The sequence below is a fragment of the Conger conger genome, chromosome 14 (genome assembly GCF_963514075.1).
Source record: "Conger conger chromosome 14, fConCon1.1, whole genome shotgun sequence".
In the NCBI taxonomy this organism is placed as follows: Eukaryota; Metazoa; Chordata; class Actinopteri; order Anguilliformes; family Congridae; genus Conger; species Conger conger.
This window is the reverse complement of record NC_083773.1, coordinates 10,362,899-10,374,215: the sequence shown is the minus strand read 5'-3', so window position 1 is coordinate 10,374,215 and position 11,317 is coordinate 10,362,899. Positions and strand designations below refer to the sequence as shown.

The window sequence follows — 11,317 nt, the reverse complement described above, 5'->3', positions numbered from 1 at the left end:
TTGAAATCTGGAATGGTAACAAGAGTGCCCATGGGAAACTTGCCCCATATAAAGCAAACAAAATGTTTAAGTCAACTGTTTGTGAAGGCACTTAAACTGGCAAGGACATTGCTGACAAGTTGCTGAACTTTTTATATACAGTCATCCTCGAACCTCAGACACGCTATTTGGATTCTCCAAGAGCTACCAACTGGATACATTACCATGACTCACTGGCTAAATTAACATACAGGGTGATTCTGATCACACATAAGATAACTTCTGAGAGTGTTGCCTGGTCATCAGTGTGTTACAAGAAATATGCACAATTGACAAACCCCCCCCCAAAAAAGTCTATCTCCATAAAACTACTCCATCACATACAATCACCCGACCAGTCCTACTGGGCCTCATCCAATGCACTGAAACAGCCAGTTTCAATCGCCAGTTCTCATAGTCGTACATCAATCTCCAAGCAATAAATAAATAATCAGGTCCACTCCTAGGAATCGAACAGACCAGACTGTAGGAATGAACTAAAGCTGAATTTTTTTTGTTGTTGTTTTTTTTTTTGAGTAGGTTATTTTCAGAGAATGCCTCATATCGGTGACATGTGAACAGCTGTGGCTGCCAGGGCAGGCAGAGGAATGCCTTCCTATGAAGGCCTTTACCACTGGGGCTGCCAGACAGCTGCACGGGTTGACAGCACATGCTTGACCTTCGAGCAGCGCTCCTTTTCAGGTCGGCCCCGGGGTCAGATCAGAGGAAACTGAGCGAGTGAAAGGGCAGGAGCGACGCATCTCACCAGCGGCCGAGCCAATAACGCTGAGGCGGGCGAGGCGCTACTCCCCGACCTCCTCATATTCGTCTGTATCCGCGAAGCAACACGATCCTCCACTTCTGAACCGTTCACCACCAAAATACACTGCGGATAACATTAGAGTAAGGATGGATACTGAATTCACCAATGCCTGTCGCACCCACATAGAAACTTTGTTTGAGTGTGGCACATGCAAGGCTGTGTAATTAGCCTGTTGCAAAATAAATGACATTGATTTGAATAGTATTGTCTGTAGAGTGTTCTATGAATATATGTTTAATATAGCAATTTAGGAATATTGTCTTGCAAATCACCTGTGCATGCATAGTTGACATAGTGGACATCAACTGATAACTGGCAATACTGATTCAATCAGGCCCCCTAAATGCCCATCCTATGGCCAATGACCCTGACCTCAGTAAAATGCAATTATATAAACTATTCATCCTATCATCCATCTACTGCAGGCAGCAATACAGTGGGTATTTAACACACTGCATATTTGAAGCATTGAAAATATCATGCTTCCATTATATTGTGGATCTATAGAAGACAATCAGCAAATCAGAACAGGGAATATCTGAAATGTACTGTAATCACACAATGATGCACAAACCAAAGGGCTTAAAAGTCTCCTAAGTCAATCTATTAAATATGGATGTAAAAACAATCCATTTTGCCAAGCACCCTGGATTCATTTGTGGATCTGCAGGGACTCCAGACCTCAGTTTGGCAACCCCTGAGTTAAAGGTCACTGGATGCCAGTTCTGCAAAATATTAATGCCAGCTTTGAAACGGTTTCCAGTTATTAGGTAATTTCAATGAACTGATATGCGATGCAAACTATTTAAGAACAACACACCTGAACATGTTTAATGGGAGACATTTAGTCATTACAAATGATGTAAAAAAAATCCCAGAACTGCATCTATCAAGTAGTAAGGCTATGAATCTAAATAGTACGATAGAAATAACGACACTTCTATAAGAGACAGATTTAATTTACTTTGAAAGCACAAAAATAACAAAAAAGACAAAAGCAAGCATATTTGTCAAGCAAACAACTTTGCTGTGTTAGTTTAAAAGAAAAAAGGACATTACATTGCGCACTGTAAAAAATGTCCCTGTACATTTTACAGTAATTTACTGGCTGAAGAGTTTTTACAGCACTTTTTACAGTATACCATTCTACTGTATTTATGGTGCTGATGGATTAGAAATGACATATGGCATTAGACATTTTAGAATAGGCCTATTACAGTCAATCATATTATTTTACAAAATGTATAAAACCTTAAAAAACTGAACTATGAATCATTGCAACAGCTCACAGACGTGACATGCTTCAAATGTAAGTATATTGTTATGTACACAAGTCACACGAAGATGAGATTTATAATGAAAAAGTACAAAATGTAAAATCAGAATTCCAGAATTTAAAACCAACCTTTCATTTTAACAACAGTTCCAGTCAATGTCATAATCATACTGAGTTATTATTATGATTAATTTTTAATTAAAACTTTAGTTGTAGAAATCACAAAGTATTTTGCATATGTCGCCTTCTGCATAACAAATTCATGTTTAAGGGCACGTACAGCCCTGGTACACAGGTGCAGTAGATATGGAAAAGTCATCTCATCATCTAGTTAAGTGCTCAGTTATTCAGGGACATTTGAGGCAATTTGTGCATGGCAGCACCTAGTGGCCAGTTATATGAAGTGCACCATGCTATCCTCGCACTCCCTGGGGACGGTCAGCTTGTAGCTGTGGCAGGTCAGCTTGTAGTTGTGTCCATTATTATTGTCCCAGAATTCAGAGCCCCCAGCTTGGAAGCAAATGGCAAACTCCAGGACAGCACCAGGCTGCAGGATGAAGGGCGGAACCGGCAGGCGGAAACGAAAAATATCAGAGTCTGGTTCGTCGGCCATTCGGTTCCTGTTAACAGAGGACGCCCAGCTTGCCTTTGAGTCTGCTTTGCTCCTCCAGTTGGTGAAAGAGTAGTGCACCGTGACCTCTTTCTCAAAGGCCAAGTTGAGGACTTGTGCAGTGCCTGTGATGCCCGAATCAGAACACACAACCCGCTCCAGGGACACCTGCTGACGACACAGAATATTCAAAAAATCTGGCTGCTCTCCCAGATTCTCAGGGAATGCGGGCTTAAAATAGGGCAAAGAAATTTCCAAGTGCTTGCCCGAAGCCAGTTCGGAGCTCATTAGAAGCTTGGAGATAACATGCTGAGGCACTAAGGGGTCATCGCCAGCTTTGAACACCTTAACGTCCTCCAGATCCAAGCCCAGAGAGTCCACAAAGCGCACCTGCATTCTGTGAGATCTAATCTTTTGCTCCCTGGTAGAGGGCAGGGACTGCGCACGTCTCCTTATGATGGGTTTGGGTGTGGGCTCAAATGAGATGCTCCGCCCGAAAACAGGCTCCCTGCGTGTGGGTGTCCTTGGGCTGGGTGGTCGGATCTTCACAGGTTTTCTCTCTGCCTCTGGCTTCAAAATTTCCCCCAGTCGAATAGTGACAGGGGGTCTGGACACAGTGCTCAAACCAGTGGCCAGTTCAATCCCGCTCCTGCCTTGGAGGGACTCCTCTTGCCACCATCCACGACCCTTCGCCATAATTAACCCACACAATAGCTCTGAGACACCTTGCAGCGACAAAATGACATAGGAGAAAACGGATACACTCAATGACAATTTACGAATAAAATACGTAAAGACGTTCTGTTAACGAGTAGAAAATGTTAAAAGCACGACCATTAAATTCTCTAATTGCAGCGAAGTTTTTCTTCTTGCATCAAGTTTCAAAAGTAACGTAAAACATTAGCCACAACATTGGAAACAAGGAATCATTTGAAACAGGAAAAGCAACACTTTCAAATTTACTAACACTGACCGCCTTATACAGTCTTCGTCCAACTGCGGTAGCAAAAAGACAGTTCAGCGTATGCACTAGCTAGTTTGAGACCAAGCTTGCTAAAATATAGCGTATATTGCATTTAATTCAATCATTGATAGGGATCTAGCAAGCAGACTTTATGCTACTGGCTTAAGTACGCAGAGTTAATTTAGCTAGTGATATTCGCAAGTACTTGCAGAACTTTTCCAGACCGATTACGGCACTCGCGTCATTGGCCAGGTTCCCTGCCCTAGTCCAAGAACCGACGAGGTATACATTTCACGCTCATCTTGTCTAGACTTCTGAAGTTCAATTCCCTTAAAATCATAGACAGTGACAGGAGGCGTGTCTTACCTGAATTATAGCTATCTAGAGCTATCTTTGTTCTGTCTAAAAACGGAACAATACAAAGCAGTGAATGGCTTGGTAAATTATCAGAATCACATATGATGCATGTTGGAGCCAACAATCACATTATATTGTGATAGCTGGCTAAATCTAGCCACAAAATTAATTGACAAGTCACTCCATTCCTCTGCACGCTTTCGCCTCGTAAAGTGGATGTTACACAACTGACGTAACTAGCTAGCTACAACCCTTGACATTTAAATAACCGAAGGTTATAATGGGAAGTGTAGTATGGTGGTGAACCAGAAGAGCACGAATGGTATTGCGAATGTATCACGTATCCATTTGTATGAATGTTCGTGTTTTTAACAGGCGATTTAACACGTGCATTACAGGATTGATTCACCCATCATAGGCAATCGCTGATAAATTAAGTGAGCAGGTTTTGCTTACTTCATACATTTCCCATGATGCTCTGCATGTGACGCTAAAACAGCTGGACGTAAGAAACAGCAGATGAAATAAACAAACATGGGATCGAAATAGACGGAGAGGTCTTCGTTCACAAAGAGCTCGATAATTTAACAACTAAGAAATATATATAGGCTAAACATCCAGCCATAGCTTAGTAAAAGGAAACATTTTCCCTCGCCAACTGAAGCCAAATAAGGTCGTATGCGGAGACATAACGTCGCTAAGCAGAACTAGCGTTATTAAGCTATATTGTGTTGACGGGAGCATCACCCAACCTTGTTAAATTGGGTAATTTATTTAATTCATTGTTTTATTTTCTGGAATAACGACGTATATGACAAACAGAGCGTTGTGTAGCATCCTAGCGAGGCCACCTGAGGCTTCGGGTGAATTACCTGAGCAATGTAGCTAGAAACACGGTGGAGAGCGGTACGCTACTCTTTTTCCAGCGAACGATGGGACCTATACTTCAGGAACGAGCAACAACAACTGCCTCGAAGAAGATTTCTGTTAAGGAAAGAATCAGGACAAAAAATTCTGGGATCAACAGTCAAATGGCAAGGTAACGATTAATGATGGGTACCATCATGCATCACCTGTGTGAGAGATAAATTGCCATGTTTATTTAGTATTCATTTTTAATATGAATTTGTTTTTATTTTTACAGTTCCAAGAAAGGGAAAGTGGGACAGAATTGCAAGCCCCAGAAAAAAACAGGAGCGCAGCCAAAACATGCCTCTGCACGGGAGGGCAAGGACAGCCCTCCAGCCGTAGAGAGAGTAAACCTTTCGGTAGGGAGCCCACGGGGTGACAGTAGAAAAAAGGGCACGCTACCTTATAGTTTAGCTCTTGTTTGAGAGATAGTCCTGCATTGCTGTCTTTGTAATTTCTCTTGAGACATTGCTATTTGATAGCCCAGTATAGCCCAGTGCCATTTGATAGCATGCAGCATATAATATGACACAAGCCAAAGTATTTTGCAGCAGAATTCACTGTAGGTGAAAACTGGGCTACATTTGTATATCTTAAACAAATTTGCCACACATTTAAAGCTGACTTTAATTTCCTTTTTCGATCCCAGTTTCAGAAACAACATAACATTGCATTTACAAACAATATATTTTGATTATATCATTGGTTCATTGAATAGCAATAGTAATTGATTGAAGCTCAAAGTGATGTCCAATTTGTATATTATGAATTACATATTTGTCAGGTTGAATCTTTTATGTGTCTGCAGGGCTCACAGCGCAAGGGGAACAGGGCCAAACCTGACACTCACTCCATCACAGATGACCGCAGTCTGCTCAGGTGAGCTCAACTAGAGGACCTTCCTGGGTTCAAGGGTGTCTGTTGTCTTTTTCATGCATTGTTACCTTTCCACCTTTCGAAAGGCTGCTGTGCTTTGGCTAACACGGTGACTTGCCTCTGCAGTGCAGGGCTGGTCCAGAAGTCTCTGGTGCCCCCACCTAAAGGTCGAGCTGAGGAGAGAGAGCTGGGGTCACAGTGCCGTGGGGAGAACGACAGAGCCCACTGGGGCCGGAGCCGGCGGGGGCTGTCCCTCCCCCTGACCCCCAGCTCTGAGCTGCAGCATGAGGTGCTGGAGCTGCAGGCGCCCACCCTGGAGTCTCTGCAGCTGTACGAGCAGGAGGACACGGACAGCGCAAGCGACCTCTCTGACTCGGAGAGGCTCCCTGTTCTGCCCTCCCCCTGCACCCCGCCGCACCTCAACCTGAGGGCTGAGGTCATCAACCCCAACGACTTCCCCCCGCCCTTCCCCGGCCCCCGTGGGCTGAGCCACGGCGCATACAGCTACCCGGACTTCCTGCCCCCGCCCTTTAACACCTGGAGCCTCCGGCAGCTGGCCCTGTTCCTCAACACCGATGGCAGGGGCGCCCCCCGACCCAGGCCGGTGGGCAAGCTGGAGAAGTATCTGGAGCGGCTGCTGCAGCTGGAGTGGCTCCAGATCCAGACGGTCCAGGAGGAGGGCGGCAAGCCCGTGGCCCCGGTGTCTGCTAGCCGGCCCCGGCCTCACACCGCGCCCCCCGCCCACCTCAGCTCCCCCAAGAGCCTGCGGCAGTGCCAGCGTGCCTTTCCCCTGGCGTTCCTCTCCTCCCTGGGGAACCCCTCCTCCATGCAGCTCTCGGGCCGCTTCTGCCCGCACTGCCGCATCCGCTACCCCTTCTGCAACGGGAGCTGCCGCTCGTACGCCTACCAGCGCCACTCGCGGCTCAGCCCCCTGCTGGAGCGCCGGGCGCAGGCCAGCGTCCCCCCCAAGCGCAGCAGCAGCGAGAGCCGGGTCCCGGCTGCCGACCCCGGGCCGGGCGCCTGGGGGAAGAAGCCGGGGAGCCCGCTGATGGGGAACAGCCACATAAAGCGCATGCAGGCCGTGGGGAACATTCGCAACCCCTCCCCGGCGCAGAGTCCCACCAGCAAGCTCCAGCCAGGCCCTAGGAACTCCTGCAACGGGGCTGGGACCAGCAGGCCGAAGGGACAGCTGGGCGGCAAGGGTGCCCGCTATGGGAGTTTGAGAGAGGTCAGCCCAGTGAGGGGTGGAAATGAGAGAAAGAGAGCAGGCGTGGTTGGACAAGATCCAAAACCATGTGCTGCCAAAACAGTCAAAGCCCATTCGCCCGTCTCTAAGGGTCCGCCCACTGCTCGGCCCAATGGGAAGGTGAAACACGTTGAATTTGCCACTAATTAAGGCCAGGTGAATTTGTTTCAATCCCTAAGGTTCTCCATCTTCCATGCACTATAAAAGTCTTGAATGCATTAGCAAAACATCTTGGAAAATTAAATACCATCATTGACAGAAAGATAAAGCTTCTGTGTGCTGTAATAATCTACTAGTTAGCACACAGTGTTATTGCCATCAAATACTCAAGCCTCACTTGTAGTGAGGTGTTTTTTGCTTTAAGTACATACAAAAATGAATACAACTCAATGCTTTTAACAATTGTCTAAGACTGAATAAATGGTTTTTCATCACTGAAGTCAGTTTGATGATGAGAAAAAAAGTTAAATGAACTTGGATTATTAATAATCCAAATTTAAATACATTGGATTAATACTATTTTTTTTATGTTGTCAGATACTGTCAGTATGTCAAGCTATAAAAAAAGGAAAAAAAAGAAAAGAATATTGAATTGCATATATATTTTGTGTTGTGTTGTGTAAAAAAAATAATTATGATGTCAGAAGACCTTGTGCACATCTCCCCCTATGGCAGTTATACAATACAGGAGTAACAACGTTGAATGGAGCATACATATATTTTACTACTATGAACGGTTTTGATAAGCAGATAAACATATTTAAATTGTTATAGTTATTGAAATATTGAAAATAGCAGATATTTCTGGATGTGCATTTCGCATTGTTTACACAATTTACATGTGATGTGTTTTTTTCCCATAATATGTTAGCTTTTATGGTCTTGGTTTCTGTAGTGATTATATGTGAATGTTCTTTATCGTTTATTGAAAACATGGTTTTAGTTTAGGTGCACTGTGGTTTGTGCAGCAGTAGCATGCAATACACGCTCGAATGTCACAGAAAAAAAGAAGAAGCTTATTTTCATGAATCAGGGATAAACAGATTAAACATCTGTTACCTCATATTTGAAGATTGTACTCATCAAGAACCAAGCAATGTACTCATTATCAAGTTTTTTGAATGCCTCTATTTGTAAAGCATGAAATAAATTTTGTTTGCTTTCCACCTCTCGACTCTCATTCTGTAGTTAGTATGCATTACATTCGACTTACAGAAAACGTGTTACATAGGCACACATTTATTGGTATATTATTAATGGCGAATAATGTAGAAACGGTATCCGTATCTGTACGGTCTGTAGCACAGTTTCTGGAATTTCGAAGAAAAGTCGCTTAAGTAAATCCGAGGACAGCGCGGACATTAGCCCGGTAGTTTATTAATTATCGTTTTTAAATTAGTTAGGTTAGGTTAGTTTTAATCCTGAAAATGTAGAAACCCTATTTGCCTGCCCAAAAACCTATTTGTCTGCCCATAAAGCCCCGGAACCATGTTTCACGTAGTCGTTGTTTCCTGGAGTCTTGGACAGTCTCAGTCTGGTGATTCAAATCCTCAATCTGAATACATCATGGACGACGAATCGCAACACATACTGAAATATTTGACCGAAATTGAGGTGGCGGCAGAAGATGTTCTTTCTGATAAACAACAGGTAATTTCAAAGCTAACAGAGAATGGAATTATAGATACCTTCAAAGTGAACACAGACTAGCTAGCTATGTCGTTTGGAATAATGTGCAAGGGAAATTAGCCAATCGCTCGTAGCTAGCTCGTACTAGTAAAGTATACGCAACGTGTCCCGAACACAGTTGGCTGTTTCGAACAGTGCAACTAAAATAAAAAAAACGTACAATTTTACGGACGTTAACCTCTAGTGGAAGCGGCCACTTCCCCGTGTTCTGTTCGGAACACTGTGAGTTTACGTTTGCTGGGCTATGGAGTTAATCTATACGCTCTGCTAAGTCAGCAAAGTTATCAAAATAGTGTATATTGACGTTAGCAGTAACTAGCTAGCAGTGTTAATAATAGTACGTAGCAGTAAGTTAGCTAACGTAGTTGCACTAACGTCAAGCAGTAGTTAGCTTGTCGCAGTCTAGCACTGCAGTTACAGTCAATGTTGTTTTGGATTTCAGATGGTTGACCTCGACGTGAAACGACACAGAAATAGAGAAGCTCTCAGTGCGCTCCGGGATGTCAGCCAGCAGTCCGAAGGTAAAATTGTTTAACTGCAGCCTAAATGGTGTTAAAATGCTCCACAACCCTGTTCTTGGAGATCTAACCTTACCGTCGGTCTGCACTGCAACCATAACAACGTACACCTCATTCAACAGAACGAAGATCTTATTGAGCTGCTAATTAGCTAGTTAGAAGAATTAGAGTTGAAATGGAAAACCTATAGGACGGCAGATCTCCAGGAGCAGGGTTGGGAAGCCCTGCTGTACTCTCTGGCTAGCTAGCTATGGTTGCTTATTAAGTTAATATAAAGTAGCTGTCCAGCTAGCTCAGGGCAGGGTGCCCAGTCTTATCCAAAAGGGTGACACCTGATTCAACTAATAAACTGGTCTCCAGTCAAGACCTAGCTAAATTCCAATTTCCTTACTTGTTTCTGCACTTTCCTGCAATTCCTTGTGATTTGAAGTGTACATTTTATCTGGTGACTACATTTCACATGTTTACTGACCTTTTGCTTCCCCAACATATCTTGCAGGTAAAGTAAAGGTTTGTTTTGGGAATATGTTTATAAAACTACCCAAGGCTACAACAAAGAACATGATTCAAAAAGGTAAACAATGACCACAACAAATGGCAAATGGATTTTTAAATGTATTCATTTATTTCCAAGTTCTCATGATGATCTGTTATGTGGATAGATCAAGAGCAGCTGGACAGGGAAATAAGTGATCTCCGTAAACGTTTGAAAGCAAAAGTAAATCATCTCAATGACCTGCAGGGTAAGGCCTGTTTTTGTTGAAATTGCAATTCCACTCTCGCCACTCCTGTTAGGGGGGAACTTTAACAGCTTTTACTTTGAAAGTAATGGTGTTCTTTTGGGGGATTCTATATTTATTGCATGATGTGTATCTCATTAACATGAAATGCAGTAGTATTGGTCTGTGGCAATTGTACTTGACATGATTCAAGTATGATTTGAAAGTTTGTTTCATGATCCAGTGAATAAATCTCTTCTCTTGTTTTCATGAATGTTAAGGTTTCAAAAATACCAGTTTGGCATCTTTCTGTTTTGTGGTTCGCTGTAGTGCTTTTGTTTTGATTTTTAAAGAGACAAGACATTTTCTTTGTAAATTATGTGAATGCATTGAAAACTAAAGGTTTCAATTGTATTTGTTCATCCATAGGAAAACCTGAGCTGACCGGCTACAACCTCTCTCCTCTAACAAGCGATGAGATTAAAGCAATCCACAGTCTCCTGAAGAGATGAGTTTCACTACTGGTTGTATGTGAAAGCAACTGAACTTGACATTCTTTGAGAAATTGAGGAAAGTGGATGCTTCAAGATCAGTCAGTCTGTGAAGTGATTCATTACCATTATTTCCGAGTTGGAGGAAGAGAGACTGGAATTTCATCTACTGTGGACTACAGCGTGCACCCTTTGTACCTTTTTTATTTTTACCAGGTGAAAAAGCTTGCATTTGGCGATGCAGTTTAATATGGTAAAGGACTGAAGACAAAGTACACATTACTTCTCCTGAATGTATGTTGTGTTTATTAGCAGATGGAATGACTGGTGTACTGTACTGTATCTGTATTTGTATCACTGACAAGCTTCTGCTATAGCAGTCTTGCATCAAGCTTGCTCATCAAACTGTGTCCATTAACAAAAAATCAAAAGACGAAATTGGAAAATAAAGACGATTACTTTACAAAAGCTTGAGTTTTTTGTTGAGCTTTCTCTTAACGCATATCTTCCTAATTTTAGCCTTTGTTGGTACAGACTGATCCAGCATTACAATTTGTGTTCTACCCAAAATGGGTGAGAGAGGATTGTTTTGGAGAGCTGTTCCTGGACATGTATTTTCAAAAGCAAAACATTCCAAACCTTATATAGAGTAGCAAGCCCTGATGTGAACTATACATTTCTTTCTGTACCTGTACCACAAAACAGCCTAACTACTTTGTCCTCAAAATATGTACCATTTCTGAAACATCCTGACGACTGTTCGATATATCCTCCATGCTGTTTCCCAACAGTACTGCGGAAGTGTCGTAAGGTTGTCGGAT

General features: G+C 43.0%; 3 protein-coding genes across 4 annotated transcripts; 2 read left to right on the top strand and 1 right to left on the bottom strand.

The window, feature by feature from the left end:
- Nucleotides 1-1,779: 1,779 nt before the first annotated feature.
- Nucleotides 1,780-5,015, bottom strand: ppp1r3db (protein phosphatase 1, regulatory subunit 3Db). The gene is made up of 2 exons (XM_061220049.1): nucleotides 4,058-5,015; nucleotides 1,780-3,452 (listed from the first exon to the last, which is right to left on the bottom strand). The coding sequence occupies exon 2, from the start codon at nucleotides 3,421-3,423 to the stop codon at nucleotides 2,512-2,514; it is 912 nt and encodes a 303-aa protein (XP_061076033.1). The 5' UTR covers nucleotides 3,424-3,452; nucleotides 4,058-5,015; the 3' UTR covers nucleotides 1,780-2,511.
- Nucleotides 4,358-8,245, top strand: fam217bb (family with sequence similarity 217 member Bb). The gene is made up of 5 exons (XM_061220048.1): nucleotides 4,358-4,813; nucleotides 4,975-5,087; nucleotides 5,193-5,316; nucleotides 5,766-5,836; nucleotides 5,960-8,245. Exons 2-5 carry the CDS (start codon nucleotides 4,981-4,983, stop codon nucleotides 7,227-7,229), a joined length of 1,572 nt encoding a protein of 523 aa, XP_061076032.1. The 5' UTR covers nucleotides 4,358-4,813; nucleotides 4,975-4,980; the 3' UTR covers nucleotides 7,230-8,245.
- A 322-nt stretch (nucleotides 8,246-8,567) lies between these two features.
- On the top strand, nucleotides 8,568-10,964 carry pdrg1 (p53 and DNA-damage regulated 1). Of its 2 annotated transcripts, XM_061220050.1 has the most exons (5): nucleotides 8,570-8,729; nucleotides 9,211-9,289; nucleotides 9,786-9,860; nucleotides 9,949-10,029; nucleotides 10,435-10,964. In XM_061220050.1, the coding sequence occupies exons 1-5, from the start codon at nucleotides 8,646-8,648 to the stop codon at nucleotides 10,515-10,517; spliced, it is 402 nt and encodes a 133-aa protein (XP_061076034.1). In that variant the 5' UTR covers nucleotides 8,570-8,645; the 3' UTR covers nucleotides 10,518-10,964. The 2 variants fall into 2 exon arrangements, with proteins under 2 accessions (XP_061076036.1, XP_061076034.1); XM_061220052.1 differs by lacking the exons at nucleotides 9,786-9,860; nucleotides 9,949-10,029 and having other exon boundaries at nucleotides 8,568-8,729.
- Nucleotides 10,965-11,317: the final 353 nt, after the last annotated feature.

Excerpts from the sequence above, each read along its gene's own strand:
- fam217bb (XM_061220048.1), top strand. The coding sequence starts at position 4,981 with ATGGGACCTATACTTCAGGAACGAGCAACAACAACTGCCTCGAAGAAG. Across the intron at positions 5,088-5,192 it reads ATCAACAGTCAAATGGCAAG|TTCCAAGAAAGGGAAAGTGG; the intron begins GTAACGATTAAT and ends TTATTTTTACAG. Across the intron at positions 5,317-5,765 it reads TAGAGAGAGTAAACCTTTCG|GGCTCACAGCGCAAGGGGAA; the intron begins GTAGGGAGCCCA and ends ATGTGTCTGCAG.
- ppp1r3db (XM_061220049.1), bottom strand. The coding sequence starts at position 3,423 with ATGGCGAAGGGTCGTGGATGGTGGCAAGAGGAGTCCCTCCAAGGCAGG.
- pdrg1 (XM_061220050.1), top strand. The coding sequence starts at position 8,646 with ATGGACGACGAATCGCAACACATACTGAAATATTTGACCGAAATTGAG. Across the intron at positions 8,730-9,210 it reads TTCTTTCTGATAAACAACAG|ATGGTTGACCTCGACGTGAA; the intron begins GTAATTTCAAAG and ends TTTGGATTTCAG. Across the intron at positions 9,290-9,785 it reads TGTCAGCCAGCAGTCCGAAG|GTAAAGTAAAGGTTTGTTTT; the intron begins GTAAAATTGTTT and ends CATATCTTGCAG.